The sequence below is a fragment of the Aegilops tauschii genome, chromosome 7 (assembly GCF_002575655.3).
Source record: "Aegilops tauschii subsp. strangulata cultivar AL8/78 chromosome 7, Aet v6.0, whole genome shotgun sequence".
In the NCBI taxonomy this organism is placed as follows: domain Eukaryota; kingdom Viridiplantae; phylum Streptophyta; class Magnoliopsida; order Poales; family Poaceae; genus Aegilops; species Aegilops tauschii.
Genome location: NC_053041.3, coordinates 178,188,688 through 178,209,055, shown reverse-complemented (window position 1 = coordinate 178,209,055; position 20,368 = coordinate 178,188,688). Strand labels below are relative to the sequence as shown.

At 45.3% G+C, this 20,368-nt stretch overlaps 2 protein-coding genes across 2 annotated transcripts; both read right to left on the bottom strand.

The window, feature by feature from the left end:
- Positions 1-6,729: 6,729 nt before the first annotated feature.
- Positions 6,730-8,290, bottom strand: LOC109772657 (UDP-glycosyltransferase 90A2). The gene has a single exon (XM_020331361.4). It carries the CDS (start codon positions 8,225-8,227, stop codon positions 6,818-6,820), a length of 1,410 nt encoding a protein of 469 aa, XP_020186950.1. The 5' UTR covers positions 8,228-8,290; the 3' UTR covers positions 6,730-6,817.
- A 1,415-nt stretch (positions 8,291-9,705) lies between these two features.
- LOC109772656 (uncharacterized) lies at positions 9,706-10,089 on the bottom strand. Its single transcript, XM_020331360.1, has one exon. The coding sequence runs from the start codon at positions 10,087-10,089 to the stop codon at positions 9,706-9,708; it is 384 nt and encodes a 127-aa protein (XP_020186949.1).
- Between the last annotated feature and the right edge of the window lie 10,279 nt (positions 10,090-20,368).

The window sequence follows — 20,368 nt, the reverse complement described above, 5'->3', positions numbered from 1 at the left end:
GGTGTCCGTTTACGTTATGGGGGCCCACCCCCGATATGTCCAATCAGGTGGGTTGTAACGCGCCCCGTTTACGGTCCAGAGGCCCAACCCTGATATGTCCTGAACCTCCCTCTTTTGCCATGTGCTCTTGGTCAATATGCGAATATGCTAGATGTTCTAATTCTGTCTTATGTGATTTGCTCTGTCAACACACACTATGTTGCTAGATCGAATTAGCATCACTAAAAAAATCTTAAATGGCAAATACAAAAACACATATTTCCTAATCCTTGATTGACCTAGAACTAGTTAAGTTTCAATCAACTTTCCATGGAGTTGTCCATCAAGGACTCTAAAGTTACAAGAATTAATTCATATGTCAAGTGACATAATTTTAGAAATTGAAATTGTCAGTACCTTATTATTATCTTATCTTCCATATCTTAATACTTAGCCCCCCACTAACCTATTTACCATGACATGCAAGCATGCCACCTTATCAAGCAACATCCATAGGAAAAAGCCCATCCAAACATAAATCATGCGTAGGAAAAGGTACACCTCAACATGCAAACATGCATGAGATATTTACTAAATATTTTACAACTATACAATAATAATCCAACACAATAAATCATATATATACATATATATAGTTTTAGTTCTCATATTCTTTTTGAATATATCCATTTTATACAATCAAGTATCATTGGAAGATATTTTTTACTATTATAATGGGAAGATATTGCATAATATTTTCGCAACAAAGTGCGAGTTATCATCTATTCCCTCTGTTCCTAAATATAAGATGTTTTAGCTTTTCTCTATTTTCTCAGATCCATATGCATCTAGAGTCGATTCAGTGTGTATATTCACTCATTTTAATTTGTATGTAGTCCATATTGCAATATCTAAAACATCTTATAATTAGAAATGAAAGGAGTAGTTAGTACTTCTACGATGCAAAACTCCAAACAAACATCGACCGCAAATGTGAATACAAGCCTGTTAGATTGCGCGGGCAGACGATGTCATAGATAACAACTACTAGCAAGGAAGCGGATTAGGAGCACTCGGGTGCTCCACCCCCTATATTCAAAAATAATTTAGTAACTAAAAAAGGTCAGAAAATCACAAAACTTTTTTCGAATCAAATATGACCAGGTATTGTACTCATATAAGAACTTGGGTTAATAATGATTCCCGTTGACTTCAGGGCAAAAGAAAAAAACAAATTTATGACGATAATATAGCATATGAGTACTTGTATCTAGCCTTTTTTGGCAAATATTTGATTCCATAAAAAGTCATAGGATTTTTGACTTTTTGAATTACTAACTTTTTTTAATGTAGGGGGAGTGTGGCACCGGAGTGCTCCTATGTATTTTCGCTACTAGGAACTACTATAATTAGTCATAAATAAGAGGTAAATACACTAGAAGTCTTAAAACTTACGCGCGACGGTCAGTTTGATACATAAAATTATAAAATACATGTTTCTGGTCCGCGAACTTGCATGAAGATGCAAATACGGTCACATTTCGCGTACACGGACATATTTTTTGCCTACATGGCACGCCGGCGTGGCCACGGCCCGTTGGCAGCCACTTCTCGTATTGGGCCCCTCAAATAAAATAAAAAACAATTGCACACGCGGCTTTCAAACCCGGGACCTGCCGCAAATATTCTCGCGTGGACGACCACTAAACCGTTGATGATTAATGCTTTTGTAGCACAGTACCTCTTATATTCTATCAACTCGACTGGAAAAATTAAAGAAGAAAAGGAAGCCCCACAATTCAAAACTGTGACTCCGTGGTCAGGTCGTGACTAAGCTAACCACCAGGCTACGACGACACATGATGTTCTAAGGAGATAAACATTGTTTATGTTGTTATCTCTTTTTTCTATGTAAGAAAACAACTTATACTGTAATGTTTGTAACATTCAAAAAATGTTCACGTGTTAAAAGGAGGTACATGATATTTTAAATAATATTTAAGCGTTGCAGTAAAATATTTGTGTAACTAAAAAACATATTTCACATTAAAAATTGTTTATGTATTTCAAAAAATGTTCATAACATTTTTTAAAAATGTTTAGGCAATGTACATAAATGTTTGTGCTGTTTTCTAAAAAAATGTGTACCATCCAAAAAAATGTTTAACATGTATTTAAAAAAAATAAATTTATTTGAAAAAATGTTAATCATATGTTTAAAAAAATTAAACATGTATAAAGCTGTTTTAAGTGTATACCTAAGACGAATAATGCGTATGAAAAAGATAAACATCAAAACATGTATTTGAAAAATATTAAAGGTGTATAAAAATGTTTCTGTTGTATACAAAAAATGTACAATTTATATGCAAAAGTAGACATCAAAACATATGTTTTAGAAAATATTAATCATGTATTTGGAAAATGCTAAACATGTATAAGAATAATGTTTTAGTATGGTACCATGCTATATAGTAATACCTACTGGTGGACTGAGCATGTATGTATTTATGTAACTAAGTATGTTTGCATCATATACTTAGGAATACTAGCTGATACCCCGTGCGTTGCTGCGGGACATTTTAGCAAACCAAGAAAAGCGGGCATCAGATAAATGGAAAGAAATATAAGATCAATTAAAGATCTATTGGAAGATTGATATTTTTTTTTTGAACGAAGGCTCCAGAAGAGCCCGGCTTTGAATTAACAAAGCCATCAACCGGCCAGGATTACAAACTCGAAACCAACACAAGAAAGCGAAAAAACGACAAGATACAGAGGCGCTGGACAACAGCACACAAGCCTCACACACACCCAGCTAAAGGATCGAACAAGGAAGCACGCAGCTCGGGGTTATGTAGGTCCTCAATCGCATACAAATCACCAGGGAGAAGGAGAGTGACAGCACAGGAGCAGCATTACGGACGGCGAGGAAGGGCACGCCGTCGCCAAATCACCAGCGGCCCCGGATTGCCATGTCCTCCCAGCTCCACTGTCAAAGGAGACCCCTGTCTCCTCGCCTGGCTCGAAGGCGCCGAACCGTTGACAGTGTAGCAGTTCACCCTAGAACCTGGGAGGAAAGACACCGGCAGGCTGCATTTGGAAAGGAACCTAGCTCACCCGACTAGCCACGAAATGATCTCAAGGAGCAGAGCACCATCCAACTCCCACGGACTGGACACGGAAGAGGAAGAACTGCCGGGACGGACGGAGGAGCAGTAGCACAGTGTCCCTGTAGGCGTTGAGCCGCGGACGAACTCGCCGCCGACAAAGAAGACCAGCTACTGCCGCCGCTGCACACCCACCACTTCGCCGAGGAGCCCACTGCCCACCTAACTCCCAAAAACGGCGCCTTCAGGAAGGACGCGACGCCGAGGGCGCCGCCGCCGCCCAACTGAGTTGAGGTTTTCACCCGGGAGACTAGAGGGATGGGGGGGGGGGGCGACGGATCTGACCTGAACGGCGCCTCCAGGGAGGGGAACGGCGCCACGAGCATCGCCGCCGCCAAGACCGACGAGGCCGGCCTGGAATTTCTCCCGGTCTGCGAATCCGCCGCCACCACCCCCACGACGCAAGATCCGGCGGCCCGCAAAGGAGCCGGGCAGATCTGGCCGGGGCGGAGCACTCGAAGCAGGGGGGGGCAGGGGCGGCCAGATCTGGCGCCACCGCGAGCCACCAGGGCTCCCGTCCACCGGGACACCCGCCATCCACACGGCCAGGAACGCCGGCCCACGCCCGCGCCACCGCCTGCCGCCGGGCCGCGGCCGCCGCCCTAGGGAACACGACCCCCCGCAGCAGAGGCAGGGGCGCCAGGGCCCCGCCGCCACCTTCCTCGGCGACACCCCAGGCGGCGGCGAGGGGAGGGGAGAAGAAAGGGGAGGCGGCGGAGCTAGGGTTTGGGGCCCCCGGGTCGCCCGAGCAGGGGCGACGCGAGGGGGGGGGGGGGAACTTGATATTCACATTTGAAATATTGAACAAATACATTTTTGTACAAAGATGTTTAGCATTATATGCAGATATTCCTAGCCTCCGTAGCCAGGTTGGCTTGAAAAGGCATTGAATTTGTTTTATAGTACAATTGATTGGCTTGTGCTGAATTCAAAAGAAGCATTTGTTCACATGTACGCAAATACTCAAATTCGTGTAGCCAAGTCTTAACCACTGGAAAAATAAAATATGAACATAAGCCATAACTATAGCCATACAATAGTATAGGTAAAGCACACCTAAAACCTAGTAGTCCTGCGATATATGTTCCAAACATCCAAAGGCATCATGAATAACATACAACCATAAAGCTCTTAAAATTGCTCAGTAGTCAGCATTGTACATTAGCAGATCTTAAACAGAAACAAAATGTTTATTATGGCATGAGAACTATTTGTGAAAGTCTTATAGCTGTACATTCTACCATATCTACATCTTTTTCTAAACGGATCATTATATCTCTTCTATTCTGAACGAAAGCAACAATTAGAAATTTTAATCAACAACAATGTAATGAGTTATGTATGTACATTAATTAGATGATCCATGCAGCTAGTTATCTATGATTTCCATGACAACATGTGGTCAGAAGTTTGGGCTTGCAGGAACTGAAACACAACCATTTGTTAGTTACCAGGTCATGCTCGCCATTCTTGATATTTGAAAGAAATTGAAATGAAGAATAAACATCGGGACAAACAATTGGGAACACTTGGAGAATAGACTCTTCATATCTACTCTTGATATTTCCATCAAGATCATTGATGGGTAAAAGTTGCAAAATCTCCTGGTAAATCCGAGGCACGCCGGGTAGCCAACATGCGCTTGGAAAAATTGAAGGAAACTTTTAGACATGAATTATCTACGATGTCCCACGGAGCTAGGGAAACAATCTACAGTTCTCAATAATTGCTCGACAACCCGATGTAGTTCCATGCATCTTGTCCGTGTCAAAATGAATTATGGAACTCCATCCCTCCATGTAGCATAACCATCTATAGTTCGTTGTTGTGAAGTAGGAAATCAGATAGGACAATTTGTCAATAAATACAGAAAGAACAACCTGTAAATATGGTATAGTTAGGATGGCAAAAAATATTCAGCAAATCGTATGGGATAACCTGACAGTGAAGTAGCAAGATAGTATACAGGAGGAACAAATATAATGGAGATAGGAGTAAGGAACAACCTAATATAAAGCAGATTTCGTGAGGGAGTTAGCAGCACGTGAAGGGAACTTTGCCCATCACTGTAACTCGTATGAGCGGAATAGACATGCATGTAGCAAAATTAACGGCACGGCAAGGTTAGAGATATAATCAGGTGTTTATTACCTCCTCGGCGCCCGTTGAAGGACGGATAAGATTACTGGCTTGCCCGTGATTCAGCAGGCAAGCGATACATGGATCGTGGATGTGCTGGAGATGGCGCCACAGCGCCGGCTGGAGCTTCGGGTTTTCGCCTCCTAATTCACCCTGTCCAACAGTGGTGGTTAAGACGTGGCCATAGTATCAGCAGACGACGGGCGTTGACTGCGGGGGATTTCAAATTCGTCGCCTTCAGCACGCAAATTTCCCAGGGCAAAATCTCACTACCTGATTCACCTCTGGCACTTCAATTTCCGAGGGCGAAATCTGATTACCTGAGTAATACTCTCGAGCAGGGGCAATAATTCTTGTGTGTGAAGACTATGATAGTGGTAGGCTCCGTTACTTGTAATTTGTTTGGTGAGGAAGATGAAGAGAATATGGCCTAGAAGAGGAACAGAGCGGGGGAATGATTTGGGGAGATGGAAGGGGCCGCAACGCTTAAGTCAGAAGCTAGGGGGGACCGGGGAGAGGAAAGACCATGCGCGGTAGAGGGAGAACCGTTCTCTTCGGTAGTCAAGCGTTAACAACGGCTGATGTGGCAAGGCTGTTGTGGTGGTCGGGCCCATCCGTAAGCCGGTAATAGAATGTTGATGTGGCAAGCCTGCTGAGGTGGATAGGCTGCATGTCAAAAAAATAGGTTAGTGGGGATGAACTATTTAAGTATTATAGATAAGTATATTACTATGATTACATTGCTTAGTACGTTGGACGGCCGCATTCAGCGGAGAGTTGTAAAGCTGGGACGGTGTTGGTAAAAAAAATATAAGAAAGGTCATTAAACACTAAAGATTATATGGTGTACTGGTTGTGCCTCTGTGTGCGAGCGAACGCTGCTGTGAAGTTCGGCCTCGGCCTGCTGCCATGCTACTTGCCATGTCAGTCTGACAGTGGGCCACTGACACGTAGGCATCATGTGAGCACCTGATACAGTTACATACCTGAAATATGGCCGTATTTGCATCATCAGGCAAGTTCGTGAACCAGAAACACGTATTTTGCAAGTTTACACATCAAACTAACCGCCTTACGCAAGTTGCGAGACTCCCAATGTATTTACCTTCATAAATAACATGGGTCTCACTGACCTGCTGAAGCACGTGTCTCACTGACATCTTGAATTATCTGCATCAGGTTTTCGAACGAGGACCCATCTATGTGCATGGTTTTCCTAGAAGACGTTGAGACCTCACCTAAATTAAGCAGTGACATGTTTCCCTTCGCCTCCGAAGATTAATCCGCTTGTCAATACCTGCACTTCTCAACTCTCAACATTTATTCTAGACGAGGAGAGGAGCGACGACGTACCACAAAAAACGACTGACAATCATCAACTTACTTTTAAAATAGTGAAGCGGTAAAGAGTAAGACAGTACACATGGCTCCAAACATCCTAAACATGATCGACCATAATCTTGACTAAGCCACCGGAGCACCAATAATGCCAAGCACGCATACGAAACAGCAATTGGCAATGATTATATTTAACCACCATTGGCATTGGTCTCACAGACCTCGTGAACCATCTTTGCCAGGTTTTCATACGAGGAACCACCCACTTCCATGGCCTTTCTAGAAGACACAGATAGCTCACTTGCTCTAGCCGCGGCACGTCGCCCTTCCTCTCCCAAGATCAACTCCCTCGCCAATACCTGCACGTCTCCACTCACAACCAATCCACTGCCTTCCTTGTCAGCATCTTCTTTGGGCCAAACTCGGAGCCCCATGTGGACCACGTCCACGACGAACTTGGCGTTGAGCTTCTGCTCGGCTGCCAATGGGAACGCCAGTATTGGCACGCCCATGGTGATGCTCTCCAGCACCGAGTTCCACCCGCAGTGGGTGAAGAAACCTTTGACTGACTTGTGACCTAGCACTCCGAGCTGGTTGATGAAACCTTCCACCACCTTGCCCCTGTCCCCGAACCTGTCATTGAACCGATCCTCCGTGTCGAACCACTTCGACCGGACCACCCATAGGAAGTCTACGCCGCAGTGGTCCAAGCCGACGGCGATCTCTTCCAGCTGAGCCCGGCTCAGCTCGGCCTGCGAGCCGAACGCGACGTAGAGGACCGGGCGGTCCATGGCGAGCCTCGAGTCCAGCCAGTCCGAGATGTCACGGTCGTCTTTGGTCTGGACTGCCGGTTCGGGAGCCGCGAGACAGAGCGGTCCGATCGGCCACATCTTGATGTCGAAGTCTCGGTTCCACAGGTCGATGTAGACCGACTCCAGCTCGCTGAAGGAGTTGGCGATGATGCCCCTGCTGGAGTACATGCTGCTGCAGCTCTCGCACACGAAATCCCAGTGCGGGCCGGCCGGTTCCGGGACGTCGAAGGGCGGGCCGAGGTCGGCCATGGTGATGCGGAGGTCCGGCAGGCCGGGGACCGGGAACGGCTCGGTTGGCGAGCTCATGAGCGCCTGCGGCTTGTGCGTCATGACCGCCCCGCAGACGTACGAGGCGAAGCCGCCGATGCCGAGGGTGACGAGCCGCGGCATGCCGAGCTCGTCGGCGATGTCCTTGGCCCACACGATGAACCCGTCGTGGACGAGCAGGTCCGGCCTGGGCTCGACCGCGGCGAGCGCGTCCGCGAACGCCAGCCCGAGCGCCGCCATCGCGGAAACGAAGTCCACGAGATGCGTCGTGGACGGGAGCTCGTCCGTGCACTGCGGGGCGTCCCCGGAGGGGAACGGAAGCTCGACGACCGCGGCGCCGGCGCCGGCGCCGGCGAGCCCCGCGCGGATGAAGGGCGCGTTGCGCGGGGTGGTGAAGAAGGTGACGGCGGAGGCGAGGCGGCGGCCGAGGAGGAGGCGCGCCAGGTGGAGCAGCGGCATGGCGTGGCCTTTGGCCATGAAGGGGAGCATGGCCACGTGACGGAGCGGCGGTGAAGCGGCCATGGATGGATATACAGTGCAGGTGTGCAGCAGTGCAAGTGTGTGAGTCTCACGCAGTCTCGTACGTCCGGTTATATACTCGCTCGCGCCGCGCCTAAAGCTAAGGGAAAATTTTGTTCGTGCCACTCTAGATTTTGCCAATTTTCCTTATCTCATCCTAGATTTTAACATTTCACTTTTGCCACTCTTAGCTTTTAACAATTCTAAAATTGGCAAAAGCTTGTTGTTGAAAATTTAACTGTAGTAATTGAGAGGCATCGGATGCGAAGGACAATCACACGTCCAGTCCAGCGAGTAAAACGACGGGCTTTAATAACAGTGTAATGATTTCATCTTCAACGGCGTACGCATAGCATGGGCCGGTCTGCTTTCGTCATCGATGCACTGCCTGCTTTCGTCTTTCTCGTCTCGACGTAGTACGGCGCCGATTGAGCCCTGCCGGCCTGCGGCTCGTAGCGCAACGGCAGCGCACCAACCGCTAGCTCGACTCTGCTCTCGACACTTCACAGCGGTCGACTACATTGCAGGTCATAGGTACGTCCAATTTCACAGGCGCCCCAGGGTAGCTGGCCTTTCGTGTTAGTATGGAACTAATTAGGGCATCTATAGCCGGACTTGCAAATCCGGCACCTCAAACGCATGCGGACACGTTTGGGCATGTCCGCAGGCGCATCCGGACGGCCCTTTATATTTCCTTCCGTGCATCCACATATCTAAAATCCGGTTTCTCAAATTCATGCAAATACATGCATGTTGATCATGCAACACAATGTCACACGTAAATAGCAATTGTTGGTATCAAGCATACATAGTGTTTACATAAAATTTATTTGAAGTGCCGAACTCAAGCATTGCCTCTTTGGTTGCCAATGTGGATCCATATGTGCTCCACAAGATCATTGAGTAGCTGCGTGTGCACCTGCTGATTTCGAAGATTTTGATGCATCTGCAGAAAGTTCATAAGCTGAGCCGCATCTTGATCTTTCGGGATTTCAACTTGTTCTCCGGGTGCTTCGAAATCATGGGTTTGGGCTACGCCATCACCCTCATCCTTGACAATCATATTGTGCAAAATAATACAACATGTCATCAGCTGCCACAAAGTTTCCGATTCCCACATCATTGCAGCGCTCCGCACAATTTCACAACGAGCTTGAAGCACACCAAATGGCCTCTCCACGTCCTTCCCCAGCCGCTTCCTGCATTGTTGCAAAGTGGCTCCGTTTATTGCCACGCGGCTTGGATATTGTCTTCACAAACGCCACCCACTGAGGATAGATACCATCGGCAAGATAGTACCCCATGTTGTAGTCCCGGCCGTTGACGGTGTAGTTGCACGGCGGTGATTCCCCATTGCAAAGCCTCCTGAACACCGGAGATCGTTGAAGAACGTTGATGTCGTTGTGAGAGCCGGGCGTTCCAAAGAAAGCATGCCAAATCCATAAGTCATGTGATGCCACCGATTCTAGTATGATGGTGGCCTATCTGGTGTGACCTTGATACATTCTCCGCAGACCTTTGAGGTAGTTTTTCCATTGCCAATGCATGCAATCAATTGATCCGAGCATTCCTGGAAACCCCCTTGCCTCCCCAATAGCCAACAACTTCTTCGTGTCCTGCGCATTTGGTTCTCTGAGATACTCCGGTCCAAACACCTCAACCACGGCGCAAGCAAATTTGACAGTAGTCTTGAGGCATGTGCTCTTCCCCATCCTGACCATCTCACCAAAGGCATCTGCAGCAGTACCAAGTGCAAGTATCCTCAGAGCAGCCATGCACTTCTGCGTGGCCGAGAAAGAGAGTTGGCCGCAGTAATCCCTTCTCAGCTTGAAGTAGTCATTGCGCAAAAACAATGGTTTCCGCATGCGAAAACGGCGAGAAAATCATGGATCATCCGGGAAAGCAGGTGTGGGAGCAAAGTAGTCATTGTGCAGTAGCTTTGCTCCGGACACTCTGTCCCGGTTGATCACTCTTCTCCCTTTGATTGAGCCCTTGAAGTTCAGAATATGCTCCACTTGCCGGTCCATTTCCACTTGCATGCTCATGAGCATAATCATGTCCACTTCTTCGCCCGAATCCGACGAATCGAAGAACTCATCTTGAATCATTTGGTCAAGCTCCGTCGGTCCATACTCCTCGTGTGACGAAGCATCAGAATCCATCATTTACCTAAAAAAATCACAATAATTCCGGTCGATCAATGTGTCGAACACATCAAGCGCAAGGCGGTGCCGGAGAGTTGCCGGACGTACAACAGTGGTGTTTGGGCCGGCGACAACGTCCCCCGCCGCGAGGACGGGAGCGCTCTTCCAGAGCTGGCGGTGAAGAGCCTGGGAACGGCTGCGGAGCGGGCGCGGCGGCAGAGCTATGAGCCGGATGGCGCGGAGGAGGAAGAACAGAGGAGAGAGCAAATGGATTCAGCAGCTCGGGAGGGGGAGGGGGTTTGGTGCAATTTGAGGTGGGTCGGGTTGTCGGGTCCGACGTGGCGGGCGTGCCCGGGCGCCCCCATATCTGCCCCATATTTGGGCTGCATATGGGGGGTGCCGGTCAGCCCGGGCATTTGAGGGCCATTTGAGAGGCACGTCCGGGTCAAAAAATTGTGACCGAGCAGTAACCGGGCGGCCTGGCCCGGCGTATGAGGCGGGTTTGAGAGGTCCGGTTGTAGATGCTCTTACTCGTCAAGTTTGTGTTCTTTGATAAAGTGCATTTTCTTTTTTTAACACCAACTAAAGTGCATTCTCATTCAAAACGTAGTACTCCATTGTTTTTTTTAAATGCACGCGATCAATAGGTACAAAGCGTTTACATAACTAATGAAAAACATAAGTTTTTTTTAACATAGTACAATCAAAATTGCTCACATACACGAGCATGCACTCACCCTGTGAACGCACGCACGCACACGCTACCCGTATGAGCACCTCCGAAAGACTGAGTCAACATTGCATCTTGAGATTTTATGGTCACAGGCGTCTCGCAACGCCTCCTCCCACTGAAGGATTATTATTATTTTGAGCGGAAACCGTAGAACAATAGTTCAACGGTATTTTCATTAATAAAATATTTACAACAAAAGTGCAAAGAAAATAAATACAGCTCCAGCCAATGCCGGTTTTATGAAACATAGAAAACAATTAGCTAATATGTTCTATCCAAATTCTGATCTTCTCTGTCTATGCTGGTTTAGCTTTTATCTGAGCTGCCCAGAGTCCCTCCTTGAGGTAATAAATCCATCCTTGAAGATGTGGGGGAGCAGATCGGAAGATCCTGTCGTTCCTAACTGACCAAATACTCTAGCAAGCCATGATAACAATGTCAAGAGCAATATCTTGGGGCAGCATCTAAATGGTTATGCAAATTTCATCATAGGCTGAAATGCCTCTCAGTTTGGTAGGAAGAGTGTGATCCCAACATTGAAGAGCAACCAGACAATTTCAGAAGAGGTGAAGAAGAGTTTCCTCCACATTCTTCCCACATAGTGCACGGTTATAATTCTCCAAGAATATAGTTCTACGTTTGAGCATATTTCTTGTTTTTACCCTGTCATGAAGTAGCAGCCAAAAGAAGATCTTGTGTCTGAGCCTACATGAGGTTCTCCAGAGTGAATTGAAGATTTTATGTGCAGAACTAGGACCAATTAATTTTGTATACATATGCATAGAAGAATATATTGGAGAGGCCCATTGGTAAATCCACTAGTCTTGTAAATCAAAAACATTCCTGGTAATTGCATCTTGTAAAGTGTTGAACTGGGTATAAGCCTGCAAGGAAAGAGGCCTATGAAACATGCTACTAAAGTCCTGCAGATCATATGCTTGTTGGAGTGTGATTGTTTTTTTGTTAGAGAAGGAGAACAGTTTAGGGTACATGTGGGATAACGGTTGGCCAGACCATTTGTCAGTACAAAAGAGCATTGTATCTCCTCTGTCTGGCTTGCAAAGTGCAAATTGCTTGAAGATGGGCAGCAACTTGAGTAGAGCTTTCCACCAAAATGATCCCACCATTCTCTCCCAAGGTAAACTGCTGGAGTAATAGGCTTCCCAAATTATGTGTGCCCAAGGAATATCTTCTCTGTTGAAGAACTTATGGAGAAATTTCTTGAGTAGTGCTTGATTATGGATATAGATGTCCAACACTCCAAGACCACCATGACTCTTAGGTTTGCAAACCTCCTCCCATGAGATCAGAGCAGACCCAGTTTGAGTTGATCCATATTTTCTCCATAGACATTGTCCCAGATAATAATTAATTTGCTTGATCACAGTCTTGGGAGTTCTCAGGGAGCACATAAAGAATACATGCATGCTAGCAAATACTGATTTAATAAGTGTCAACCTATCACCAGTGGATAAAAGTGTTGCACATCCAATGAGTATGTTCTCAATTCTTCTGAGCATAGGAACAAAATCTTTAGTTTTGGGTTTGGAGAGGCATAGTGGAATCCCAAGTATGAGAGTGGTAGGGTTCCAACTTTACATCCAAGAAGATTAGATAATATATCCATCTTGTCAAAAGGGGTGTTGATTGAGATGATAATTTATTTGGAGTAATTCACTTTGAGTCCAGTGTAAGCAGCATAGTGAAGCAAAAGACTTTTAATCTGATTGATTTGTGTTGGGTCAACATTTGCCACAAGAATTGTATCCTCAGCATATTGGATCATAGGATAATCAGGACAAGAGCTATGCAAGAGGGGTGACTACACCAAAGAAGTTCTCATGGCATCATTGAGCATGGATTGAAGCAAATCAGCATCTAGGCAAATATGAGTGGGGGGAGAGGGTATCCTTGTCTAACTCCCTTTTTGCATAGGAATTGCTTTCCAAGAACCCCATTGAGTAAAACTGATGAGTAACCAGTGTTGTATATCATTTTAATCCAATTAATCCATTTGTCCCCAAAACCCCTGGCTAGTTGGCTTGAAGTACTTCCAGCAGTGTATCATGGCTGAGCATATCAAATGCCTTTTCAAAATCAAGCTTCATCAAGATAATTTCCTTTTTTGACTAATGACATTGAAAAATGTACTCATAAGTCCATGTTAAGAAATCTTGAATACACCTGCTATTCAGAAATCCATATTGGTTTCTATGCACCAGTTGGAGAATCACGTTTTGCTGTCTGCCGGCTAGTAACTTGTGATGATTTTGAGTGTACAATTCAACAGTGAGATAGGTCTGTAGTTCCTAGGGGATGATGCTGCATCAATCTTTGGCATCAGTGTAATGTAGGAGTAGTTGATACTCTGGATGTTGACTGTGCCTTGATGAAAATCCTCAATAAGTTTATAAAATTCAGGTGCAATGATCTCCCAACACCTTTTCAGAAATGCAACATTAAAACCATCATGTCTCGGGGACTTGTCAGCTAGCATTTTCTTAATTACTAAGTCAATTTCCTCTTTTGAGAATGGTGCTTCAAGATCAATCTGATCAGGGTGTGCTATCAGCAGTTGATGAAGTTGTAAAGGATTCGGGATAGAGTTAACAATACCCAATCTTGCCTTGAAAGCCCTATATGGAACTGTAGCTTTAGCATTGTGCTCGACATGTTCAACACCCTCCTCATCCTTAAGCATTGCAATAATGGTATTCATGTTCTTAATAGTGGCTTTGACCTGGAAGTACTTTGTATTTGCTTTCCCAAACTTGATTTTCCTAATAGTAGCCCTTTGCTTCCAATAAATCCTCTGTTGATCAAGTGTTCGCTACAGGTGGGTCTTGATGATTTCTCTTCCATTAGCTTCTTCTGTTGTAAGATCTCTGAATTCCTTAACTGTATCATAATAGAGGATCATGAAATTGGTGTTTTCAATGATAAATTTAGGTCAGATAAACTTCTAGACCAAAGTTTAAGCCCCTTCCTGAGTCTCTTGAATTTGGCAATAGTCTTAGCACTGTCACTTTCATTGACATCTTGATCCCACAATTCTTTAACAACTTCCTTAAATTGATGATGTTCCAACCAGTAATTTTCAAATCTGAAGATCTTAGATTTAGGAATAGAAGTGCCAATTTAAATCATGATGGGAGTGTGATTTGAGGTAGTTTTGGCCAATGGGAGGGCATATGTAGCCGGGTAAGTGAGAGTCCATGCCACTGAAGAGAAACACCAATCAAGTTTTTCTAATAGAGGTGCCTCCTGCATATTGCTCCAAGTGAATCTTCTGCCCTTGAGAGGAATTTCCACCAGTGCCAAGTTATTGATTTCCTCATTGAATAGCATCATATCATTAGTATTACCTCCCTCTCTACTTCTGTTGTGTGGATATCTGGTACAGATAAAATCTCCTAGAACCAGCCAATCAGTATCATCATGCATCTGTAAACTATGGAACCAATTGATAAAATTAATTATTTCCTCATGCTAACAAGGTCCATATATATTAGTGAGAGTCCATTGTTTTGCATTGTGAGTAGAGGTGAAGTAAATTGACAATTAGAAGTCATTCATATGCCACACTTGACCATCAAAGTACTGCTCATTCCATACTATTAACCGACCCCCAGAAGCTCCCACGAATGGGAGAAATTCAAATTTGTCAAGTCTCCCAGGACAGAAAGTTTTGATGTAGGAACTATCAAAGTTTTCTCTCTTGGTTTCTTGTAAACATAGGATAGAACATTGAGATTATTCTATTTTATTAGATATAGCAATCCATTTCTTGGGGTCATTAATACCTCTGATATTCCAGTTAAGGATGTTGTAGTTTCTAGCCATGGTACAAAATATAAGCGTATGGCCTCTGCCACCAGGATGAACCAATCTTAGAGGGGGCTTGGAGCTAAATCATGAACACCATAGCCAGAAACAACATGAATCACCAAGAGAGCAGAGATCATAAGAGCTAAAACATGTCCAGGGAGTGGTTTCATTAGAAGTTGCTTGAAACAGTTATGGCAAGGTTCAGAATCATTACAACTGAAAGTGCTAGTTATCGACTGGAGGGGGGGTGAATAGGAGATTTTTATGAAAGTCTTCAAAACACGGGGGCTTTGAAGACAAACACAACAATTGAACCTATTGATATGCAGCGGAAGGTAGACTACACTAGACAAGCCATAGTCAAGTAAGCAATGAAGTGAAAGCTCGAAGACTATTAGAAGCTAGGTAATATAGATCAGGATGGAAGATAGTATGAAGCCAAACAAAAATAGTCGTCACACGGTGAAGTCAATCAGATCAAGCAAGTAGGCAATGACTTCACGAAGACAAACTGTAAGTAAAGCAAGGTAAGAGATAGAACCAGTTGCTTGGTGAGGACAGGGATTTGTTGGACCAGTTCTAGTTGCTGTGACAACTGTACGTCTGGTTAGGGAGGCTGAGATTCAACTCAGAAGACCGCGTCTTCACCTTATTCCCCTTGAGCTAAGAACACTTAGTCCTCGCCCAATCACTCTGGTAAGTCTTCAAGGTAGACTTCCAAACCTTCACAGACTTCGTTCACCGGCAATCCACAATGACTCTTGGATGCTCAGAACGCGACGCCTAACCGGCTGGAGGATTCACAGTCCTCAAGTGTAACAAGTCTTCAGGTCATGCGGATAGAAAGACTTCAGTGATGCCTAACACTCTTTGGCTCTGGGTGTTTTGGGCTTTGTCCTCGCAAGGATCTCTCTCTCAAATGCTTCGGAGGTGGGTTGCTCTCAAACGACAAAAGCCGCGCACTAACTCTGAGCAGCCACCAATTTATGGTGTAGGGGGTGGGCTATTTATAGCTACTAGGCAACCCGATCTGATTTGTCCGAAATGACCCTGGGTCACTAAGGAACTGACACGTGTTCCAACGGTCAGATTTCAAACACACGCGGCAGCTTGACTTGGGCTACAAGTAAGGCTGACTCATCCAGCTATGGATAAGATTTGCTCTCATTGTCTTCGCTCGAAGACATAGTATTTGATTGAGCATCACTTCAGTCACTCTGACTTTGTTCACTTGGACCCCACTTAATAGTACGGTTGTTCCTATGACTCAACAAAGAAGAAAAGGAAACTACGAAAGAGCTATGTCTTTGCACTCCATAGTCTTCACGTGAATGTCTTCTCGAGTCATAATCTTCGTTGTGGATATCTTCACATACCACCATTGTCTTCAATATCTTCACACATTTTTAGGGGTCATCTCTGGTAGGTAAACCGAATCAATTAGGGACTACTACCTGTGTTATCCTGCAATTCTCACAAACACATTAGTCCCTCAACCAAGTTTGTCATCAATACTCCAAAACCAACTAGGGATGGCACTAGATGCACTTACAACAACTTAGACATAGTTCCAAAGCATAACCAGCAGTACAAAAGTTCCTTACACTAGTAAAAAAATACACTTCCGTGATGATACGTGTTTGTCACAGTAGGTCGCGTTTTGTCATGCATGTACATCCATGACGATTTTATGACAGAATCAAGATAGTCATACCTGTGCTGTCGTAGAAGTGTTCCATGACATTACCAAAATTATCATCACGGAAGTGTCCACTTCCATGACGATAAACCGCGCGTCACAGAAGTGCTTTCGTCAAGGGTGACCGACACGTGGCATCCACCGTAATGGAACGCCGTTAAGCTATCGGGTAGGGTTTTGGATCCGATAACCCGTTAACAGCCCCGACCAATGGGAAATTTCCACGCGTAAAATTCTTATTGGCCGGACGAAACACGTGTCAGCTCGTCAGTGGGTCAGATAGGCGCCTATGATATGTCGACACATGCCACGGCCCACCACTGGCCCATTTAGCTTACAAAGCCGGCCCGTTTGACTTGGTCAAAAGTTAACGGGCTGGCCCATGAAAAGCATGTTAACGGTATCTTCGCAAATAGCCCGTTTTACGGCCCGTTAACTCATGGCCCGTTAGGCCCTAAAGGAAATCGGCCCAACAACGTCATGTGGGCCGTCGAATATAACACCAGCCCATTTCACTTTCGGCCCATGTATGGCCCACGGTGTCTTTTAGCCCATATGAGGCCTTCGTATCTTTCGGCCCTTTACAGGCCCATGGTGACTCTAGCCCATAATGAACAGTAATTTTCTTTATACCCGTTAACGGCCCGTGATTTACATGGGCCGTTTCCAGCCCGTGTTAGCTTTCGGCCTATTGACGGCCCATACGTTATTGGGCTCCTTTTCGGCCCTTGATTACTTCCGGCCCGTTACTGGCCTGTTCCCCTAATGGGCCAAATTCGGCCCATGGCAAGAGTCGGCCCGTTACTCGCATGTTCCCCTAATGGGCCAAATTCGGCCCATGGCAAGAGTCGGCCCGTTACTGTCCTGTTACCCTAAAGGGCCAAATTCGGCCCATGGCAAGAGTCGGCCCATTTCTGGCCTGTTAACCCGTTGCGCCGTTTCCAGCCCGTCCTATATTCTGGCCCATTAACGACCCGTTATGCCTGTGACAGAATTAAGCCTTTGCTGTCCTACGGCCTGTTAACGGCCTGTTACCGTGCTGGGCCGATACCAATTACGCCCGATTACGGCCCATGTAGACCCATTTATCCGACGGCCCGAGGCCCACCGATTGCATGCCCATTTATCGACGGCCCGTAGGAGACCCATGGATCCTACGGCCCGTATATGGCCCATGGTAGTTGTGGCCACTAGCAAACCAGGGAAAAAGAAGACTAGGAAATAAATAAGGCCGAAACTAACGCTAGGCTATTAAGGCGATTGCACAGATTACATCCACTCGGCATCAAAGATCGCCACCAGTGCAAATATAGGGAACACCCTACACTATACAAAAATGGCTTGCTGTTTTCTTCAGCCGGTGGCTGCACGTTAAGAATAAATTTTGTATCGCACCAAAACAAATTACAACTATATAACAAAAGGAAGGTTGGCATAAAACTTAACAGTCTAGCAGATAAATGCACCACCAGAAGTTCAGAAGCTCAGTTCATTTGACCTGACTGTTACGTTTTCATGCTGTATTGTCCGATGGAGCACCATAACCCTCGCCTTCATTTCCCCTAGGCTCCTGAACAACATAGCAAATGTCTGATAGTCTGGTTTCAAAACCATGCATATCTTGACGACAATGAGCAATGTTTCTCCTTGTTTCACAAAGGGTCTCTGTTAGGGAATGGACTTGTGTCTGGAGCGCAGATACAACATTGCTTTGAGCTTGCATATCTTGATCATGAGGCAGTTTGGACGATATTGCCTTAACAACCAACCCAGTATTACGCAGGAACATGCTTTTGGCACTGTTAGTGCACAGGTACTGACCCACTGCAGCAAGAGCCGACATTGCAGTTATAGTTGCCTCGCCACCTTCAGAAGGTGGCGGTTCCACCATTTTTTCCATAACTCGCTAAAAAGTTGAGGTTTTACATTAGTAGTACCAGAACAGAAGATATTAAGGAGGCAGCAAAACCAAACAAAATAGCTTTGGTCCATATACAGAACTTATTCTGGTGAACCCATGTAAAATATTAGTTGTATTTTATTGCAAAGTACATAATAAAACCAGGTTCCAAACATATGACCATGTACCATCGCTAATGTATTGCTATTTCTTCACATTGTATTGAGGGCTAAGGATAAAGAGACGAAGTTTATAATACGGTAAGCATAGTATGACATCATTCATATCACAAAACAACTGAGAACAGACAAACAGACAATTGTAACGTTGTGTGGGCAAGTCCAGCACGGAACTAGATTACGGGTCAAGATCAAAGGAACATCACTCCTCTCTTTTAAACCTTGTAAGGTGCAATGATACGCTAAGACAATTGTGTATAAAATTGAAAAGAGTAATAGACATTGGCTGCAAACCATGCAGTTCAAGGCACAAGTCAGAGTAAGTAGTAGTTAAAAGGCATGAGGATTAAGGACTTACAACAGCGGCTTTGACTGGTGTAGTCATGCCCTTCTTCTTGCTGGTGTGACAGTCCTTGAAGATTTCCACTACATTTGGTTCAGGTACTTTTTGGTCCTTGCGGGCTTTCCTCTGCATTTTGAACAAGTCAATATAGATCTGATAATATGGTACAGCGAAAAGAGTGAAACAGCAGCTAATTACAAGAGCCTCGCAGTGTGCAACATAGCTACGAGATCCTGTCGTCTGTTGGAATTTTACTTTCGTACGGTTGGCCTTGTTCTTTGAACAGTTCACCTACAAGAAGATAGATTTGTGTGGCACATGCGTAAATAGGACTTCAACATGTGATCTGATCACATATATATAATGTACCTGATACTTCGGATCAGACAAGTGTTTAACAAGGCCCCTCCAGTCTTCATCCGATATATTTTCCACTGGAGATGTTTGGGAAAGTTCACTGTTAGCCTTGCCTTCAAAGTGAGTTTTCCTCAAGTTATACCGATACTGTCGCAGAGCAGACTTGAAAACATGGGTGCAAGCTTGTCTGGTTGCATCATCTTGGCTATCCAACTTGAACCTCATCTGTTGAAAATTATGGGAGTCTCATTATCAGCAACCTAGAAAGTATGGGACAGAGCAAGACGATATTACTAGTTTCCATACATAACCATACTTACAGATAAATGGTCGAGGAAGGTGTTGAACTGGGTTTCGTCTTTGTCATTCCTGTACTGAATCCATGTTGGGAGGATACGTACATGACACCTAACGGCAACCGCTGCCTCTGATACTAACTTGGCTGACTCTGTAGCATCACGTGGCCTTTTTAAACCTGCCTCAAAATGGATCTCCATTCTTCCTCCTCTAGATTTATTTAACCTATCGAGCATTATCCCTGATGTTTGTTTCCTCTTGCCCCTAGGTGCTAGTCCAACAACGAACATAGGAAGTGTTAGTGTACATCAAACTGTGAGACTACATATAAAGAAGCATGCAACTGTAACTTGACTCCAGCAACTACCTTCTTGCTGTTGAATCTCACAAGGTTCATCTGATATTGCCAACTCGTCTTGTGTCAAGAGTGCTTGGGAAGTAGTGTCAGGTGGGAAGGGAGCTTGGGAACGTGCTGCTACCTCAGTTGACGCACGAGTAAGCCGTGCAGCTGGTAGTACTGTGGTAGGTGTTGCAAGAACTAGGGCTGGCTCTGCTTGTTTGGTGGCAACTATTTGTTTCTGTTTGGCTTTTTTTGCAACTCGTGTAGCATGGGATGCCGTGTTTGTAGAATTTTCCACTGGTCTTTGACCTTCTATTGCACCAT